This window comes from Lathyrus oleraceus, chromosome 4 (assembly GCF_024323335.1).
Source record: "Lathyrus oleraceus cultivar Zhongwan6 chromosome 4, CAAS_Psat_ZW6_1.0, whole genome shotgun sequence".
Taxonomy (NCBI): Eukaryota; Viridiplantae; Streptophyta; class Magnoliopsida; order Fabales; family Fabaceae; genus Lathyrus; species Lathyrus oleraceus.
In genome coordinates this window covers 206,512,211-206,533,173 of record NC_066582.1, presented here as the reverse complement: position 1 = coordinate 206,533,173, position 20,963 = coordinate 206,512,211, and the positions used below count along the sequence as shown (strand labels likewise).

General features: G+C 32.9%; 2 protein-coding genes across 2 annotated transcripts; both read right to left on the bottom strand.

Annotated features, from left to right (window-relative positions):
* Nucleotides 1–2,515: 2,515 nt before the first annotated feature.
* On the bottom strand, nucleotides 2,516–5,686 carry LOC127136687 (uncharacterized). Its single transcript, XM_051063219.1, has 5 exons — nucleotides 5,382–5,686; nucleotides 4,555–4,620; nucleotides 4,190–4,460; nucleotides 2,675–2,731; nucleotides 2,516–2,551 (listed from the first exon to the last, which is right to left on the bottom strand). Exons 1-5 carry the CDS (start codon nucleotides 5,684–5,686, stop codon nucleotides 2,516–2,518), a joined length of 735 nt encoding a protein of 244 aa, XP_050919176.1.
* Nucleotides 5,687–6,859: 1,173 nt separating this feature from the next.
* Nucleotides 6,860–8,134, bottom strand: LOC127136686 (uncharacterized). The gene has a single exon (XM_051063218.1). It carries the CDS (start codon nucleotides 8,132–8,134, stop codon nucleotides 6,860–6,862), a length of 1,275 nt encoding a protein of 424 aa, XP_050919175.1.
* Between the last annotated feature and the right edge of the window lie 12,829 nt (nucleotides 8,135–20,963).

Genomic DNA, 20,963 nt, shown 5'->3' with positions numbered 1-20,963 from the left:
CTTTTTCAAACAAAAGTTAGATTTTTAGGTCATGAAATTGACCAAGGAACTATAATTCCTATACAAAGAAGTATTTAATTCGCTTCTAAATTCCCCAATATTATTACAGATAAAAAACAATTACAAAGGTTTCTTGGTAGTCTTAATTATATAGCAGATTATTATGAAAATCTTGCAAAAGATACTGCCATATTACATGCTAGGCTTAAAAAGAATCATGGCCCTTGGACTGATAAACATTCTCAGGCAGTCCAAAAAATTAAAAATAAAGTTAAATGTTTGCCTTGTTTATCCCTTGCTAACCGTAAATATTTCAAAATTGTTTAAACTGATGCTTCTGACTTAGGCTATGGAGGAATCCTTAAACAAATTATACCTGATACATCAAAAAAAGTTTTAGTCAGATTTACCTCTGGAAAATGGAATCCTGCCCAATCAAAATATTCTATTATCAAAAAAGAGATGCTCTCTATTATAAAATGCATTTCAAAATTTCAAGATGATCTTCTTAATAAGAAATTTTTATTAAAAATTGATTGTAGCTCAACTAAATCAATTATTGAAAAAGATGTTAAAAATCTTGTTGCTAAGCAAATTTTTGCTAGCTGACAATCTCAATTATCTATGTTTGAATTTGACATTCAACACATTAAAGGTGAAAATAATTGACTTGCTGATTATTTAACTCGTGAATTCTTGCAGGGAAAAAAATGATGTCCCCGTATAGGGGAAGAGGCCGCGATTATGGTCGTGGTGGAAGGGGAAGTAACAATATGTTACCCCAGCCATAATCAAACATTCCTCTAATAGGGGATTGGACTAAAGTTTACAAAGGTAGAAAAATGCAACAATTACCTTCATCTTTATATAAAAAGGAAGATATTCCTTCCTCCTCCTCTAATAAAAGTAAATCTTAGAAAAGAAGTTGCGGTTAATAACCCACCTCAAGAGCGATTGGATTATTGTGAAAATCCAGTAACTGAAAAAATCATGTATATTGATGAAGAAGATATCAAAATCAGTCCAAATGATGGATGGTCTATCAAAACTAGATACCTCGAATCAAGAGGATACCCAGGCCTACATGGAAAATCTAGGTCTCACCTAGAAATTCTTCTAACCGTTACCGAATCGGTAACATTTACTCACCATTACCAGAATAAAAATCCTGAAAGTTTTATAAACTTCAGTAAATGTCACGTTAATAAAATCCTGTTACCAAGAGAAGGGGGTCTTAATCCAAATGGTGAAAAGGCAATAAGAATTGCATAAGGAAAGTATATTTACTTTAATTACTGGGACTATGTCCAAGCTTTTACTCAAGCTTTTTATTATCAAAATCCCAAGAACAAGCATTCTTGGTTTTTCTCTATTAATCCAGAGATGATTAATAGACCTATACCAAATTGGTTTTATGAATGGTGGACTAACTTTTGGTCCGTCTTTGGAAATACTACCCAAAGAATTACTTGATTTATACAATCCATATTGTGACAATAGCCCACTTATTGCAAATATTTTATCTGATAATTTAATCACCGGACAATTTCCATTTTGGTTTTTTACCAAATTTCAGATTCCATGGATATGGAGATGGTCAATCACCATATCTCAAGATAAATTCAACATACCCATTTTAGAAATAAATTTCTTCTATAAATGGTGGAACAAAATGAGTTCCGAAAAAGTCCAGAAAATAGTAAATTTAATTCAAACAGCTATAGCTGAAGACCAAACTAATAAGGTCAAAGAGCAAAGCTCCCAACAAATGTCTATGGGAAATCTGAAGAACTTCTTCCAGAGAAAATATCCAAATGAATCAGAAGACAAAATCATGGTTAGAACTTTGGACCATATGTAAAACCAATTCTTCTCCATTTTTCCAGAAAAAGCATCAAAAGATGAGGATTCATCTATGAAGACCAGCTCTTCCATGGGATCAATTGATTCCCACAACTTTGACTGTTTGGCAGTAGAAGCCCAAGCAGAGGACCCAACTGCAGAGGATTTCTGGGACGCAATGATTCAATCCATGGCCCAGATAGCAAAAGAGAAAGCAAAAAATAAGAATCAATAATCAAAGGCAAAAGATAAGGAGGAATCCTATCTTGTTTTCCATTTCAAAGCAATAATGAAAAAGAATCAATAGACAAAAGCAAAAGACAAGGTTAATGGAATAAGGATCTTATCAAAAGCAAACGACAAGGTTAATGGAATAAGAATCTTGTCAAAAGCAAAAGATAAGAAAGAATCTTATCTTCTTATCTTAAGGGAATAAGAATCTTTAGTCTTTAGGCATAAATGTATGCACTTAATTTTCTTTTGTAAAAGTTTTTTGTTTTTTATTAGTTCACCTACTATTGCAGGTAGATGTTACCGACTTTAATAGTAAGCCTTTGCTTCCCTATATAAGGGGATTTAAGTTTCTTTTGTAATCAAGTTTTTCAGAAATAAGTTTTGAAAGACAAGTTTGAAAGAAAATTCTCTATACTTCTCTAGACTTCTTTCCTATTCTCTATACTTTCTTATACATATTTCGATCCTGCTTCTGCTGTATATTAATTGTGGTAAATCGAAATATGTATAAGAAAGTAAAGAAATGGTATATAAGTCAAGAGAAGTATAGAGAATTTTCTTTCAAACTTATCTTACAAAAACATTTTTACAAAAGAACCTTAAATCCCCTTATATAGGGAAGCAAAGGCTTACTATTTAAGCCGGTAACATCCACCTACAATAGTAGGTGAACTACTAAACATTCATAAAAAACAAAAAACTTTTACAAAATAAAATTAAGTGCATACTTTTATGCCTAAAGACAAGAGATTCTTATTCCCTTAAGATAAGAAGATAAGATTCTTTCTTATCTTTTGCTTTTGGCAACTTTTTATTTTGACAAGATTCTTATTCCATTAACCTTGTCTTTTGCTTTTGACAAGATTCTTATTCCATTAACCTTGTCTTTTGCTTTTGACAAGATTCTTATTCCATTAACCTTGTCTTTTGCTTTTGTTTATTGATTCTTTTTCATTATTGCTTTGAAATGGCAAACAAGACAGGATTCTTTCTTATCTTCTGCCTTTGATTATTGATTCTTATTTTTTTTTTGCTTTCTCTTTGCTTTCTGGGCCATGGATTGAATCATTGCGTCCCAGAAATCCTCTGCAGTTGGGTCCTCTGCTTGGGCTTCTCCTGCCAAACAGTCAAAGTTATGGGAATCAATTGATCCCATGGAAGAGCTGGTCTTCATAGATGAATCCTCATCTTTTGATGCTTTCGCTGGAAAAGTGGAGAAGAATTGGTTTTTCATATGGTCCAAAGTTCTAACCATGATTTTGTCTTCTGATTCATTTGGATATTTTCTCTGGAAGAAGTTCTTCAGATTTCCCATAGACATTTGTTGGGAGCTTTGCTCTTTGACCTTATTAGTTTGGTGTTCAGCTATAGCTGTTTGAATTAAATTTACTATTTTCTGGACTTCTTCGGAACTCATTTTGTTCCACCATTTATAGAAGAAATTTATTTCTAAAATGGGTATGTTGAATTTATCTTGAGATATGGTGATTGACCATCTCCATATCCTTGGAATCTGAAATTTGGTAAAGAACCAAAATGGACATTGTCCGGTGATTAAATTATCAGATAAAATATTTGCAATAAGTGGGCTATTGTCACACCAGGGATTGTATAAATCAAGTAATTCTTTGGGTAGTATTTCCAAAGACGGACCAAATTTAGTCCACCATTCATAAAACCAGTTTGGTATAGGTCTATTAATCATCTCTGGATTAATAGAGAAAAACCAAGAATGCTTATTCTTGGGATTTTGATAATAAAAAGCTTGAGTAAAAGCTTGGACATAGTCCAAGTAATTAAAGTAAATATACTTTCCTTCTGCAATTCTTATTGCCTTTTCACCATTTGGATTAAGACCTCATTCTCTTGGTAACATGATTTTATTAATGTGACATTTACTGAAGTTTATAAAACTTTCAGGATTATTATTCTGGTAATGGTGAGTAAATGTTACCGATTCGGTAAGGGTTAGAAGAATTTCTAGGTGAGGCCTAGATTTTCCATGTAGGCCTAGTTATCCTCTTAATTCGAGGTATCTAGTTTTGATAGACCATCCATCATTTGGATTGATTTTGATATCTTCTTCATCAATATACATGATTTTTTAAGTTACGGAATTTTCAAAATAACCCAATTGCTCTTGAGGTGGGTTATTAACCGCAACTTCTTTGTATGATTTACTTTTATTAGAGGAGGAGGAAGGAATATCTTCCATTTTAGATAAAGATGCAAGTAATTGTTGCATTTTTCTACCTTTGTAAACTGTAGTCCAATCCCCTATTAGAGGAATGTTTGATTCTGGCTGGGATAACATATTGTTACTCCCCCTTCCACCATGGCCATAACCGCGGCCTCTTCCTCTATACTGAGTCATCCTTTTTTCCCTGCAAGAATTCACGAGTTAAATAATCAGCAAGTGAATTATTTTCATCTTTAATGTGTTGAATGTCAAATTCAAACATAGATAATTGAGATTGCCAGCTAGCAAAAATTTGCTTAGCAACAAGATTTTTAACATCTTTTTCAATAATTGATTTAGCTGAGCTACAATCAATTTTTAATAAAAATTTATTATTAAGAAGATCATCTTGAAATTTTGAAATGCATTTTGTAATAGAGAACATCTCTTTTTTGATAGTAGAATATTTTGATTAGGCAGGATTCCATTTTCCAGAGGTAAATCTGACTAAAACTTCTTTTGATGTATCGGGTATAATTTGTTTAAGGATTCCTCCATAGTCTAAGTCGGAAGCATCCGTTTCAACAATTTTGAAATATTTAGGGTTAGCAAGGGATAAACAAGGCAAACATTTAACTTCATTTTTAATTCTTTGGACTGCCTGAGAATGTTTATCAGTCCAAGGGCCAGGATTCTTTTTAAGCCTAGCATGTAATATGGCTATATAATTGAGACTACCAAGAAACCTTTGTAATTGTTTTTTATCTGTAATAATATTGGGGAATTTAGAAGCGAATTCAATACTTCTTTGTATAGGAATTATAGTTCCTTGGTCAATTTCATGTCCTAAAAATCTAAGTTTTGTTTGAAAAATTTCATTTTAGGAGCAGATATAACTAATCCATTATGTTTAACTAATCCTTTGAATATATTTAAATGTTTAACATGTTGATCTATCGTTTTAGAAAAAACTAAGACATCATCAATATAAACAATTATAAATTCAGTATAAGGATTAAAAATATCATTCATAATATTTTGAAATTCATAAGGGGAATTTTTAAGGCCAAAAGGAAGGCAACTCCATTCATAATGTCCAAAAGGAACAGTAAAGGTTGTTTTATACTTATCAGATTCATTAATCTGAATTTGCAGATAACCAGAATTCATATCAAATTTAGAGAAGATTAAAGCATTGTTTACTCTATCTAAAAGATATTTTTTATTAGGAATAGGATATCTAATCCATTTTAACACTTTATTAAGAGGTTTGTAATTTATAACAAGTCTAGGGACCCCACGTTCCCTTTCGGCAACATTATTAACATAAAAAGTTGTGCAGCTCCAAGGAGATTTGGATTTTCTTATTAAATTTTTCTCTAAAAGAGATTCTATCTCCTTTTTGCATAAATCTAAATACTCCTGATTCATTTGAGCAGGCCTAGCTTTGTTGGGAAAGAAATAACATGTTTCATTAAAGTCATCAAGATAAGGTAAAGAAATAACATGTTTCTATCTATCCCAAAAGGCATTAGGTAAATCATTGCAGATTTCATCTCTAACTGTTTATCAATTAATTTAATTTGATTTTGAATTTCAGGTTTCTTAAGTTGAGAAGTAATGTTTAATAAATCTACTTCTTCTTTAAGAAAACAATTTTTTTTCTTTTTTAAGAAGAATATCTTTAACTTCATTAATCATTCTAGTATGAGGATCAGTAATAAATTCAAAAGTAATTATTTTGTTATTGATAACGGAGGTAATTCCCTTTTGATCAACATTAATTAAAGGCATAATTTTATGCAGAAAAGGAGTTCCTAATATGATTCAATGAGTTAAATTTTTTACAAGAATAAAATGAGTAGGTAAACAAATATCTTTGTTACATATATAAGCATTAGACAACTTATAATTAACCGTGAGTTTATCTCCTCCAGCTTGGGTAAGAGATTGTGTGGATTTATCAAAGTATTTAGTGGGAATAATTCCTTCTTGAAGGCAGTTTAAATCAGCGCCACTATCAATAAGGGCAAATTCATTTTCTAATATGAAATTTCTGTTAATAACTAAAGTTATTCTAACAAACCATTTTTGAGAGGTCACTCTATCAATGAGATAAAGGAGTTCTTCATTATGTGAAGGATTGCTAGTTGAAGATATCTCTTCAGCCTTGGAATTACTAGATTCTAACAAAGTGAGTCTTTGAGATAAACCATAGTTTTCTCTTTTAATCTGAGATATCTCATTCTTTAAGAGATTTATTTCTCTATTTAAATCCATAATAGAAAGAGGAGTTTCACGGATGTTAGACTGTCGAAATCTAGACAAAACCACACTTAATTGGTAAGGTGCTACTGTAATAACAGGAAAATCTTTTTTAGAGTTTTCTTGTATTAAGATCTCAAGCATTTTTCTTTTTAGTTCTCTATTAGAAATAGATTCTTTAGCTTTTATAGCTTCGTCTTGTTATGAGGTTATAACATTTAACCCATTCATATCAATAATTGATTTCCAGTAATCTAATTGATTACATTGACAATCATTACTGTCAGAATATTCAGAAGAACATTCAGTAGAGGATTCATAAATCATATTAATATCCTCTTATGAAGAATAATTTTTAGAATCAGAATTGAGAAGTAAAACTTTTTCTAATTGAGAACGCAATTGTTCATCTTCTATCTCATTAAGAGCTTTTTTAGTCCAACATTGGTTGGCATAATGACCTTGTTTGCCACATTTATGACGCGTTATGTCAAACTTTTTGGCTTTTCTTTTACCTTTAGGGTCAAAAGATTTTTCTTTAGGTCTACCTTTATTGTAGTGACCCTTTTTCTTATTCTTATAAGAATTTCTATAAGAAGTTTTTGACTTATCCTTATACGGTTTATTGCGGAATTTTTTTCCTTTTTTCTTCTTATTATTATCTGGAGATTTTCCAAGAATAAAAGCAAATTGTTCGCAAAATTCCCGAAGTTGGTGTTTCTCCGAAAGCTTTTGCTTTTTAAGTTGATTTCTAAGGTTTATGTCATTACATAAAGTTAATCCTTCATTAACACAAGCTCTAATTATATGACCATAAGTAAGGTCAGAATAATTTATATTTATCCCATCATTTTTCTGTCTTAAAGATTGTCTAACCTTTTCAGAAAAGAAATGGGGTAATCCATCAACAAATTTTGCTTTCCAATGCAAAGAATTGGGATTGTTTAATTGATAAACTCTTGAAAGAAAAGTATCCTTACACCATCTAAAGTGGGTAAGAGAAGGACACCTAAGGTTTTGGAGAAGTGTCTGGATTTTTTCTCCAATAGGGACATTGGTTCCTACAAAATGTTGTAAGATTACGAGACACAAACTATACACTGCATCTTCTTCTCCCGTGGTAGTCGTAGCCAAAGTAGTGCTTCTACTGGTTCCTGGCTCGATCTTAATGATTTTCTTATGATTAAGAATTTCTAATTTCTGAGATTTGGGGAGATAATGATCCCAACAGCCTCTAAGTTGGCCAACAAATCCTGTGGTTATAAAGGATGCTATAGAACTATCTAAATTTCCATGTTGCTTGCAAACAGTAGAATGCATGATCATCCTATGGATTGTATCTATAATCTGTTTGTCATTAAGACCATCAACATTCCATTCATAAATGGCTTTTCCTGAATAAGAATTCTGGAATGGTTCAGGTTCCTCAAAGAGCAAATCTTGCGGTGAGTGGCATTTATAATAATACTTTTCTATAGGCCTAGGAGAATAAAAAGGGTTTATATTATTAGTATTATTAATTTCAAGGTTACTAATGTCTAAATTAGCAAACATATCAGATAATTGGTCAATATGGTTTTCGTTATTATCCTCAGAATAATCTTCATGGGACATAACTGTGATATTAAGACCTTTTAACTTTTATTCTAAAATACGAACAAATTCTTGACCATTGGTTTCCATTTTAAATCCCTCTATGGAAACATGAGGTTGTACTATAGGAACATCCGAAATAGTGGATGTGGACATCTGGTCCTTAGGTTTATTTATGAGGTCAATAATGATATCTTGACGTGCTATTTGTTTTTCTAAAAGATTTTTTATGGATAATAGATCTTTTTCCATAGAGATAAATTATTCTCCTAAGCAAACAAGATAAGCATTGGTATAATTCTGAGACCTGATGACGAAATTTAATTCCTTAAGAGTAACTTGATTTTGTTCAACTCTTTGTAACTGAAGGTTAAGGTAAGGGGTAGCTTCAGTATTTTGACTCAAACTTATCATTTGTTCAGGGGGAAAAGGAGCTTCCATTTTCTCTCCTCTAACATTTTCCTAAGGTCTTTGTAAAACAAGGATTTTTTTTCTTGTTTTTTACTTATGAAATAGTTAAGAAACCATTTTACAAAAGGAATGAAATCCTGCACAAGGGTCATTTGAGTGTAGTACTCATCTTTAAATTGAGCTAATTCGGGTTGTGAATTAAAAAAAAACCATTCTCTGAATTGAGTATATCTCTCATGTTGAAACTCATCATCGATGAGTTGTCTCATCTTGCTACCAGGGGAGCAATCTAACATTATAACTGGAAATCCATGTCTGACGGAGTAGGTGATTCTACTCTTGGAGTATTAGGTTTTTGATAAACTCCTGGGGGAATTCTATTTTCTCTAAGTCTTATATTCTCAACGACCTGTATCTCTTCCCTTGTTTGAGAAGTAGAAGTTCTAGGTAATTGGCTAGAAGTTGTGAAAAATCCACTAACTGAGTGTCTAGCAGATAGAGATCTGGGTATCCTAATTATTCTTTTAGGAGTGAAGTTTATTTCTAGATCTCCTTTAGTAGTTTGAATTATTTGATCTATATCCCTATTAAGGATAGGTTTAGGATCTATTTCCTAGGGAAGAGACCATGTCTCTGGGAAGTTTATTTCATCCCATTTTATCAATCTATTGGTTGCAACATTGGAAGTTAACAAATTGGTTTGAACCAAAGTAGTAGTTCCAGGGAACGCTAATTGTTTTGCTTTGGGATTAAGCGTAGTAAGAACCTTATAGTAGATTCTATAGCATATTGCTATGATTTCACTTCCAGGTTTGAAATTGTAACCATCAGTATGAACAGTTAACTGAATATCATCTAATAAATTCTTATCAGATAAAGATATAGTTAAATTTGGTGAGACATCAAAGTAAACTAGTCCATGACACAGACTTGTCTCTACCATAGCGGCTAAAGATTGTTTGAAATCCTTACATCTACCATCTCTAACATAAGCCATTATGCTAGAATTTAAACCTAATAATGTTAACGGTTTTAAAGCAATTTGAACCAATCCAATATGGATAAAATTATAATTTTTAAAAGGTTTCAAATCTTTTTTAGTTAACACTTTGATTGTCTGTTTTTCTTTAGAAATTTGAATTGTTTGCTCTAGAGTTTTAACAGCAAAAACATCTATCTTACCAAATCTATAAATTTGATTAGGAGGAGCGGAGGGTATAACCCATGATCAAGATGAATTAGATTTGAATCAAGGAAGATTAAACCTCCATGTATCAATGCTAATCACCAATCTTTAACTCATTGATCAAAAAAGAAAAGAAGAAAAAGAAGAAGAAGAAGAATTAAAGTGCATTAATGGAAATGGTATGTGTTAATCAACAAGCATTGACCAAAGATAGAGAAGATCAAGGTCAAACAATAGAAAACAGAAGCAAGATGAAGATTAGAAGTCAAGAAACAAATAAAAATATTTTTGGCATTTTTAATATTTAAAATAAACTTGAATTAAAATAATAAAGAAAGGTCAAACTTCAAATTCACTTCAAATCAACTTTGAAAAGTCCTAGTGAATTATCCCAAGTTCAACAACGTCAAACAAAGATTGACAAAAAAATTCAGCATTTTTAAAAGTCAGAAACTATTTTAAATCAATTAAAAATGCATAAAAATAACCTAATTGAATTAAAATCTCAAATAAATCTCAAATCAATTAATAAATTGATGAGAATATTTTTCATAGATCTATCATCATTCAAAGAGGTTGGAAAAATATTTTTGTAATTTTGGGATGTCAAAAACTATTTAAAATGAAATAAAAATGACCAGAAAAGAGAAAATTCATGAAAAATATCAAATGATAAAATAAAAAATATTAAAAAACATTTTTAGAAACAAGGAATTAAAAGAGAAATAATGCAATTGGTCTCATATTTTTTGGACAAATAATGAGAGAGATATGAATTTTAGAAATGAAATGGAATTAAAAGAAATAAAAGAAAATTAAAATCAGAAATAAAAAATCAGGAAAATCCACACGCGTTGGATCCAAGCTCATTAGTTGAGCTGAAGCATCAGACGGTTCTCAGGCGCGCATCCACCATACATCCAAGTCAATGCAAAACACGCTGCCTATTAAAAGGTCATAACATTGAGTGGATGAGATCTGATCTGGAAACAGAAATGCACGGTCCAGATTTGATCTGGAGACCAGACGGTGGCCAGCGCCACCGTCTTCTCCGGCCAGCTCTGGCGAAGTCCAAAAATTACAGAGAAATAAATGTGCACGAAAAGCCACGATCCAGATACCAAATGAAAGGTGGGGTGATATACATCACCCATGTACCAACCAAATCCACTCTAGATTCCTATTGAGAGATAAATCAGAGGTCGAATTTCATGGAGTTGAACTGAAACTTGTTGATTTTGAAAATTCAAAGCATGAAATGATTGCCTCTATGAAGAGGACTTCAGACAACACAACAACAACAAGGAACACACAATATATGAGTTGATTCGAAGAAATTAAAATCAGAAGTAAACCTCTGATTTGCAGAGCTTGGATTCACAATTCCTTGGTGCTAAAGCTTGCAGTACACTCTATGAATCAAGGTGATGAGGTTTAGGAACTTTTAGATCTAAGAAAACAGTCGAGGCAACTGAATTATATATCTGGAAATTGAGAGAAAAAGAGAGAGTTCCTTTGGTGTGAGGGTGAGGTTTCAATTGCACAGCATTTGGGGCGCCTTCAGGTTAGTGAAATGAAGAGAAATGGCAATGTATTTATAGGCAAGGCAAGCTGAAATGCATGAACAACTCATTGCATGAATCGAAAGGGCCTCCATGCATGGGCCTGTACAGGAGCATGGAGGGCCCAATTCCACTTGGTTTTGGCAGGTGATGTATGATAGAAGCAATTTGGACGTGCAGATTGTGTATTAATGGATCATGCAATGCAAATTTGAATGATTTTCCAAAATATGCCATAATGTTCAAGCCTTCGAAAATACCATGTCCAAAATTAAAATGCAACCGTATGAGTAATGGTTGGAAAGCTTGTTGCATAAGGAACAAATGTCATGTTGATCAAAACTCCATTTGGGCCTTGGAAATTAATGAAAATTGAACTTGAAGTGTAGGGTGCAAAACATGCATATGTGGAATTTTCAAAATTGGCCAAAGTTCAAGCCCTTCTGTCTCAATGATGCAAGCTCCAAATGATAAAACCTTCAACATGAAAGTTGTAGATCTTTTCAAGACAATCAATTTGGACTTAAATTTTGAATCATTTGTATTTTTGATGAAGAAGTTATGGGCACTTGAAGTTGGACATTTTCACATTTCAATGCATTTGGTCCAAAGTGACCTATAATGTTTTGCATTATCACATGTATTTATTTTAAGATAACATAACATTTGAAGTAGACATCTTAAGCTTTCCAAAGCACTTGGTATCACCTACAAATCATGAAAAATGAATGAGTTATGTTCTTGGGAAGTTGACCCTAAATTAGGGTTTCAGTCAAAATGACCTATAATGTCTTGGAATGGATGATGACCTGCCAAGCTTCAAATCAATTTTTGATGAACATGAAAGTTGTTCATATTGTCCATAAGAACATTTTTACTCTTGGGGTCATCTCCATTTGACTAACACATCAAAAGTTAGGTCTCAGTGTATTTCAAAATAGTCAGATGAATTGACTGACCAACTTCTCAAGTCCAAAACTCATATCTTGATGAATTGATGGTTGAGGATACTCAAATAAGTTCAAATATGCATGAAATAATGAATTAAAGAACCTCCCTTGATTGCATTTGACCATGGGTTGAGGTTGCTTCAAGAGCAAGGCACAGTTGATGAACATATGAATTAGGGTTTCCTTGGGAAACAAACCTCAAGCCCTTTGATTTGCTTTGATAAAAATGGTGAATTAAGATACTTGGGAGTCATATTTGATGGATGAGATCTTTTAGAACCATATAGATGCTTGCTTTCATCTTCTCTTGACCATATCAATGCACATAGGATCTCCTAGAAGCTTTTGATCTTGTGACTGCTCAAGCTACAAGTAAGAGATGTTAGCGACATATTTTTGTGCTTTTGGTTAGTAAATCAAATGAGAAAAGCAATGATATACAATTCAAGTAAGCTTGGTGATCTCAAACCACTCACAAGAGACACCTCCCCAAAGGTAAGGAGCCAGGTTGCTTATGATCCTTGAGGCAATGTAAATGCAGTGTTATGATGCCATGAGGGATCTTAGGATCAAAATTAGGGTCTTACAATAACTTAAGGGATAAGTTACTTCATGGCCAATAAATTATCTTCTCGCTCATACAACTTGAAGGCACGTTGAGCGAGGATATATATCAAAGACGACTTGTAGTATGAGCTTGCATATCTCATGGGAGAACAAACTAGGCGTGTTAAGCAGACTTTGATCCTCTCTGCAATACCCCGTGTTTCCTTAAATACTCCAATTCATATCAGTTGAGATCAACTGAGTTCCTTTGTGCTCTGAAAGTTATTAGTTGGGATAAATATAGTAACTAATGAGCTCCAATTGACTTAATTAATATTATTTAGAACTAACCTTTTATTAATTGATACAAAAATGGACATTTCAATAATATTAATAATGAGTCAATTACTCTAGTAGAACAAATATTAAAGTGTGGTACCACTTGATATATTTTTCTACTATCCCTTTCATTTCTATCCATACATTATATATATATATATATATATATATATATATATATATATATATATATATATATATATATATATATATATATATATATATATATATATATATATATATATATATATATATATATATATATATAGCTTTCTCACTTGACAATACCATCACTTATTGTAATGTATTTCTCTAACTAATATTCATTTCCAACACTTATCAGAAAAAGAAAAGAGAGAAGATATGAAGCATAAAGAGAAAGAAGATAAAACCTTGTGGGAAAGAAGAAGAAGGGAAGAACTTGGAAGAACAAGAAGAACTTGGAATCATCATCTTCATTTCATCTCACCATAAAATAGTTAGAATGGTTAAAGAAAATATGATGAGTGTACTATCTTAATCATGAAAACCTCCATGGATGATGTTGATGCTATATATGTTTCATATGTGTATTGTATGCTAGTGATTTAATGATGTTTGTAGCGGTAAATTCATGATCAACAATTTATGGATAAGCTAGAGATCAAATAACAAAAGTCGCCACCGCGCTTTTATTATTTCCAAGAGAAAAGGGGAAAAGTACGAACAAAACCCAAAAGTAAGAAGTTTTACAATCAAAACTAATAAAATGTCAGAGATTACAGGTAAGGGGTTTGGTTACACAGAGGGAAGGTGTTAGCACCAAAAGTGTCTTAGGTACTCCTAGGGAGCCCTTTTTGTGTGCATATGTATTTTGTACAAAGTGATGTTTACAGACAAATAGAATGGGGGGATGGGAAAAGAATTCATTAATTATATTTTTGTATTTGGCAAGACCTTCGGTCTTGTGCCTACGTACCAACATAAAAATGAGGGATCAAAACCTCGTAGTTCGTGATGCAAATTTCAAAGTGGATGTATTTCTTTTAACAAAAATTAAGTTTGAAAGGCATAAAGGCCTAAAAATGGTTTAAATGAGTTAGTTATTTTTGGCTTTTTGAGAGTTTAAGTCAAGTATAGTTAAGTTTATTTACAAGTTTGATTTAAGAAAAGACGTTTGAAAATGCAATGGCATAAGGCCAAAGTTTCTGTCCTTTTTGCAAAAGTGGTCAAAGTTTAGAACAAAATAAGTTCAATCAAAGAAGGTTTTTAAAAAGGAGGGAGAGATTTTGAAATTAAAGAAATGGGGAGAAAATGAAAAGACTAATCCTATGTACAAAATTAAAAGTTTAGAGTTGAAAAGATCTGACCAAATGGGTAGCAATCCAATAGACAAGAATGTCAATAGAAATCCAGAATTCCCTTGGACTTTTAGAATTAAGCAACACATAAATGCATAATTATATTATCTTGAAGAGCAAGACATCAAATAAATATAGCCATATCCAAGCTTATCCCTTCCATGATCTTCTTCAATGTAGCCCATATAACAGATGAGTTCCACAAGTCACAGGTTCAAAATAACGGCTTCACAATGATCATGTTGCAGATGAACTTAGAGTGATCTTCAATGATGTATCAGATGAAGTCTCAAATTGCAAGCACTTGGTTTCTCAATAAGTTGGCATTGGCCAAGTCCTTTAGCATATGAGTGTTGCCTAAGTTCTAAGTCCATTTGTCCAAGATCAAGCCAACAGTCCACACAATTTTTTTAGGGTTTTTGTTGTTATTATGTACATTAATGGTCAAAGACCACACAAACAAGCAAAGTATACACAAATAAAATATATCACACAATATGGTCCAAATGGACAACGTGAAAATTGCATTAACATAAACAATTAGAATGATATGAACAACGGCAAATGTATAAAAGCTAGAATTAAATGACATTAAAGTAAAGGGCTTGAAATTAAAAGTTAGTAGTTAATAGGTTAGAATTTAGTATTATTTTGTTTTTGCTTTTCATTCTTAGACATTCTTTGGAGAACACTCAACCCACTTATCACAACCATGGATCCTTGAACCAAGACATCTTCCAAAGGAAGGAAAAAAGGCCAAGTTTCTACACAATACCATGAAAGAGGGGAGACTTACAATCTCACTAACTAGAATGATATGCCTTTTATGTCACAAATTTAGCGCTATGTTAAGCAATCGTAATTGGACTTATGTAGAAGTCACAACTATTTGAGTTCGGGAAATAGAATTTTGGTGTTAATGCATGTTAGTGACATAGTATTATGAACTATGCTCATGAAACATACCACGCACAAAAAGAATATGCAAAAGGTGTGGCATAATCTCATCCATACTCATGTTAATTTTTCAATCAACTAGCTTTAGGACTTTGAGATATCATAGGTCAAATGAGATGAATACATAAAGAAGAAGAATGATATGAAGAGGGAGGGGAATAGATGAAAACTCAAATTGATCAAAGGAGGACTTTTACCAAATTAATATCATTCATTCATTTTGGGAGATGGAATGTACATTCCATCAATCCTCTAAGTCCAATGATATTAATTTGACAAAGTCAAATCAACCTTGATCAAGGCCCAACAACAATAATCAAACACCAATAAGTCATCACAATTGGTCAACAAAATTATTTGGAATTTATTCCAATTAAAAATACTAAAATAATGCATTTAAATTAAATATGGTTTGTCAAATTCCTAAAACCTCATGAAAACACCAAATAAATGGCCATGAGATTTATCATAGGTCAAACAAGGTCAAAGGACCTTAGAGAAAAAATTTCAGAATTTTCAAAGACTTAAAAGTATTTTTAAACAATTAAAAACAAATGAAAAATAAATTAAATCATGAAAAATATTAATAATGATCCAAAAAATAATTTTAATTTAGAATATGAAAGAGGAAAATATTTGAATTTTTTTGGTGAAACTCTCATATTTTTTGGATCAATATTAAAATTAATATGAATTAATGAAAATAAAGCAATTAAAAGGAAATTAAAATAATCAGAAAAAACATGGACCACTTGATCTCCCTCATTAATTGAGGTGGCAGATCAAGTGGCCACCAGCGCGCGTTCCATGTGGTCTCTAGTCAACTGAGCAGCACACGTGGTAATTAGAAACAACGCTCAAGATTAAAACAATTTAAATGGATCCTATGGTTGGAGACGTGTCAACACACGGCCGGAGCTGTAGCTCCGGTCTTCTTCTCCGGTGGACCTCACCGGACTGGTCCACCTTCAACCATCACCATAATAAAAAAGTAGGACATGATCTGAAAGGAAAATTGGCGTAGATCACGAATATCACCTCAATTTTAACTAACTCCTCACATATAGAAAGATATGAGGAGTTTAAATTTGAGGTATGTCAACTGAGTTACTTCGATTTGACCTCTAAGCAACTCAATCTTCTTGCCTACATTGGTAGGACTTCAGACAACCAAAGAATCAAGAGAATTGAGCAAGATTGAGAGAGAATCAAAGAGATGAAGTTTTATGAAAATTACCTTCAATGCAGTGCAATTCTTGAGGTTGCTTGCTCCAAACATAATCTGATCACACTTGAGAAGCTAGCAGGAAGTGATTGATGAGGTTGCAAGGCTTTGGATCCTGGATTTTTGAATCTCCAACAATTGAGTTTCAAACACAAATTTCAAGTTGAAATTTATCAGGTTTTCCTTTGGAATGAGAGGGTTTCAATGGGGGGCAAATCTGGCGCGCAAGGTGTGTTCAATTCTGAGCAGAAGGGGCTCTATTTATAGCGTAGCAAGTGATAATTGTACCTTCAAATTCACTTTCCAAAATTGGCAATTGATGATGCATGGGTGCATGGGCGTGTACAGACCCATGAGATCATTGCTTAAGTTCCACAAATGAGTGTGAGAGGGTCTGAAATCAACTTGGATTGCAAGGCAAGTGTGTGTGAAGACTTGAAGTTTGATATTTGCCAAATGATGATACCATGTTCATGCCATGCGCAGCCCTAGCAATTCTTGTCCAAAATGGATGAACTTGGACTTTTTGGAAAGGTAGGATCAAGAGGAACAACTTTCATATTCAATACTTTTCCATTTGGAGCTTTTTATGTGAGCTTCAAATGAGAAAAGTGTATTCATCAAAGTTGTACCTATTTCAAAGACCTTCGAAATGTTCACCAATTTCATATCATTTGGATTTGAAATGATAGAGTTATGCATTTTTGAAGTTTGGAAAAATCACTTGTTCAATGGTATAGGTCAAAAGTGACCTATAATGTAGCCTCATATCACATGCTCATAAAAGTTGAATTAGATCTCACTACAAACATAAAAGTTTAAGTAGACATATTTAATTTTATTGTTCAACTTGGAAATATTTCATCTCATAAAAATGACCTATAATATTTCAACATAGAAAATGATTTTCCAAGCAAAACTAGCTCTAGGTCTCAACATGAAAGTTGTTTGGAATGTTATTTAGAGTAAGTTTAACCTTAGAATCATTTTCATATGGTGAAAATTCTAGGAGATGAGTCTAGGAAGACCCAATTTTGATCAGATGAATTCATCTGGCCAACCACCATCAACCAACTTGCTAACCTTCAATTCTCTTTACTTTATAGGCTCATGGTAGATCATATATGCATAAGATGATGAATTTTGAAGTGTCACTTGAGAGATTTGATCAAATGGCAATGTAGCTTGTTGGAGAAGTTACTCAAGATACCCAGTCAAACTAGGGTTTCCAAGGCAAATCACCCTCAAACTCTTGAAGAAAACTTGATCAATATAACATGTAGAAACCATTGGAACTCATATATGATGCTCATAAAAATTCTTGGACAAATTCATGGTTGTGCTCTTTGTCATGAGGGTCTCAAACCCTAGATATGAACTTGATAGATCAATGGACATCATGCCCTACCTACAAAAGAGTTAGGCAAATGAAAAGACATATTTTTGGTATTTTGGTTAGTAAAATGATAAAATACAAGTATGATACAATCACAAAGTTCTTGGTGATCTCTCCCAAAACAAACCCAATGAAAAGGGGTAAGGAGGATGCCAAGGTATGATCCCAATGCTAATGCATATGATGAAATTGCATGAGGGATATTAGGGTCAAAATTAGGGTCTTACAATGTTGTTGTTGTTTGATTATGAGAATCATGGACTTGGGGAAACAAGAACATATATGTTGTGTGATGTTTATTGACGTGTGCTAGTAATCTTGTAAGTGGATTGGTTGTTAGAAGTGAACAAATATGTCGTAAGTGGGAAATTTCCATGTTATAGAGGGAATTATTTGAGAACATAACAAGGACCAATCGATTGGTCCTGAGTTCCTCATGTTGGTGTAAGCCCTAGAGGCCAATACTTTTGAATACTTGTATCAAATTATTTATTAATACTAAAAGGTTTTTTCTTTATTATGTTTGTTTAATAAAGTCCCTAGAATAGCTAGTCTGTTTAATGTATCAAGTGTGACTTAATCGTGAGATCCCACTAAACATAAGGACATTATTCTTAAAGTATCTGTAGTCGAGCTTTATTATGAAGTGGGATAACATTAAAACATTAAGACTATTATGTATATAGACTGATGATCACATCTCATGGATCATGGATAAAGAGTTATCAAGTCTTAAACATAGGTATGAAGAACTTATGCAAAGTGTCATGAGTCATTATCATGGTGATAGTGGTGTATACCACCCTTCGGCCTGAAACTACTATGGACCCTAGGTGTAGAGTCGAGTGCTTTATTTCTGATCAAACATTGTCCGTAACTGGATGTCCATAAAGACAGTTGGTGGGTACTCCACAAAGCATGGTAAGGGACATGAGTCACCTAGATGGAATTTGCCCATCATGCGTAACATGATAAATGTCTAAGAGCCTAATATTGAACTAGACAAGGATGACACGGTCTATGCCTTATATTCAATATAGACATAAGGGAAAAAGGGTAATTGTACACACAAGTATTATCATACAAAAAAGGATTTGTCAGATCACATTACATTTTCGTGTCTTGGGTAGTAGTGATGTGTTGCTAGATACCGCTCACTGTTTATTATGTTAAATATGTGATTTAATATAATTACCAATATCATAAAAACCAACAAAGTCACACACAAAAGGACGAATTCATGAGAGATAGAGTAAATAAGGAACACCGTAAGGTACAACGCACTTAAATGAATTGTAGAACATCATAAGGTACGGTGCACTTAATTAGAATACCAAATGTGGTAAGGTACCACACGCTTAAGTGATTTTCGGTAACCATAAGATATTGGCCACATACACTTAAGTGGGATTTTTAGCTTGCAGCTCACACAAGTGGTTCTATAAATAGAACCCTTGTGCATAAGCATTTCACTTGATGAAATTTCATTTCATTTCTCTCTCTCTCTCTCTCTCTCTCTCACACACACACACACACACACACACACACACATACACACACACATACACACAAACACACACACACACACACGTACACATACACACACGCTCACACACATACACACATACACACACACACATACACACACACACACACACACTCACACACACACACACACGCACACACACACACACACACACACACACACACACACACCCTTAAAGCCTTCATTCGTAGCAGCTAACACTAAGATTGAAGGAATCCGTTCGTGTGGACTGAGGAGAGGCGTTGTCAGCTTTCAGCGCTCATGATCACTCCTTAGATATGCATCAAAGGTTTCAATTTCCACAAGAGGTAATGGTTTCTATCACTGATCATGCCCAATTGTAAGGATCACTAAAGGAAAAAAAAATCTGCTGCATTTTGGATCTTAATTTTCCTTCAGTGGTATCAGAGCCACTTACAAAACCATGCATATGATAGTTGTTTATTTTCTGTATTTTATGTATTAATACAATTAAAAGGCAGAATGAATTAAATAATAAATGAGTAATTAAATTTGGCATCATGTGTGTACGATTTGGATGATTGATGTTGACTATGCTTTGGAATCCAACGTTAGTATGGTGAAGCAGTGATACATCGATCGTTCATAGGTTACACAAACGAGATTGATCAATTTATATATATGATATAAGTAAGTCTAATGCAAAATATGGTATATATGATATATTGTTTCTATTTCGTTCATTCAAACACTTAATGATTGTTATTCCTTTGTGCGATGAATGGTCATTTGCTTCAGAATCCGACATTATTATGGTGAAGCAATGACATGTTAATCAATCATACTGAATTATCAATCGAGGTGTGTTTGATGGTATGAAATTGATGTATTAGGGTTCATAACGATACAAGGGTTGTGATGTCAAAGGGTTATACGATTACGGTACAAGTGTTGATGCGAAAAACAACGTCGGTTTCAAATGAATTGTTCATTAAAATTTTGCGTCAGGGTGCTGGCCCTAACAACCTCGCAGGGGGCGCTTCCCCCTTGACCCCCGTCCGTTGAACGGTTAGCGAAACACCCGGCTAACTCTGCGTAGTGTGATCAGTCGTTGAAATTTAATTTGGTTTATTTAATTAACAAAATTTAAATTAATAATAATAATAATGTGTTTATTATTATTTTCTTATGGTGATCAGTTATGGCCTTAGTTTTACTTTATTTTGTTTTTGGGATTTTAAACTACGACTTGCGTGTCGTGCCTGTCTTTTAATTTCTTAATGTAACTTCTTTTCTCATCTCACTCCGTGTATATAAAAAGAGTTTCTTTTATGTAATGTAATGTTATGAAGAAAGATAATAATACAATATCAAAGGAGGAAAACCTTGAAGGTCTTGCTTGGCGAAACTTAGATCATTATTAGGTTAACT

Bases quoted from the DNA above. Each gene is read 5' to 3' on its own strand.
- LOC127136686 (XM_051063218.1), bottom strand. From the start codon at position 8,134: ATGTCCCATGAAGATTATTCTGAGGATAATAACGAAAACCATATTGAC.
- LOC127136687 (XM_051063219.1), bottom strand. From the start codon at position 5,686: ATGAATCAGGAGTATTTAGATTTATGCAAAAAGGAGATAGAATCTCTT. The intron at 4,621-5,381 runs GTATAAAACAAC...AATTGATTGTAG, and splicing joins CAGATTAATGAATCTGATAA to CTCAGCTAAATCAATTATTG. The intron at 2,552-2,674 runs GTTCTTTTGTAA...ATTAATATACAG, and splicing joins CCTATATAAGGGGATTTAAG to CAGAAGCAGGATCGAAATAT.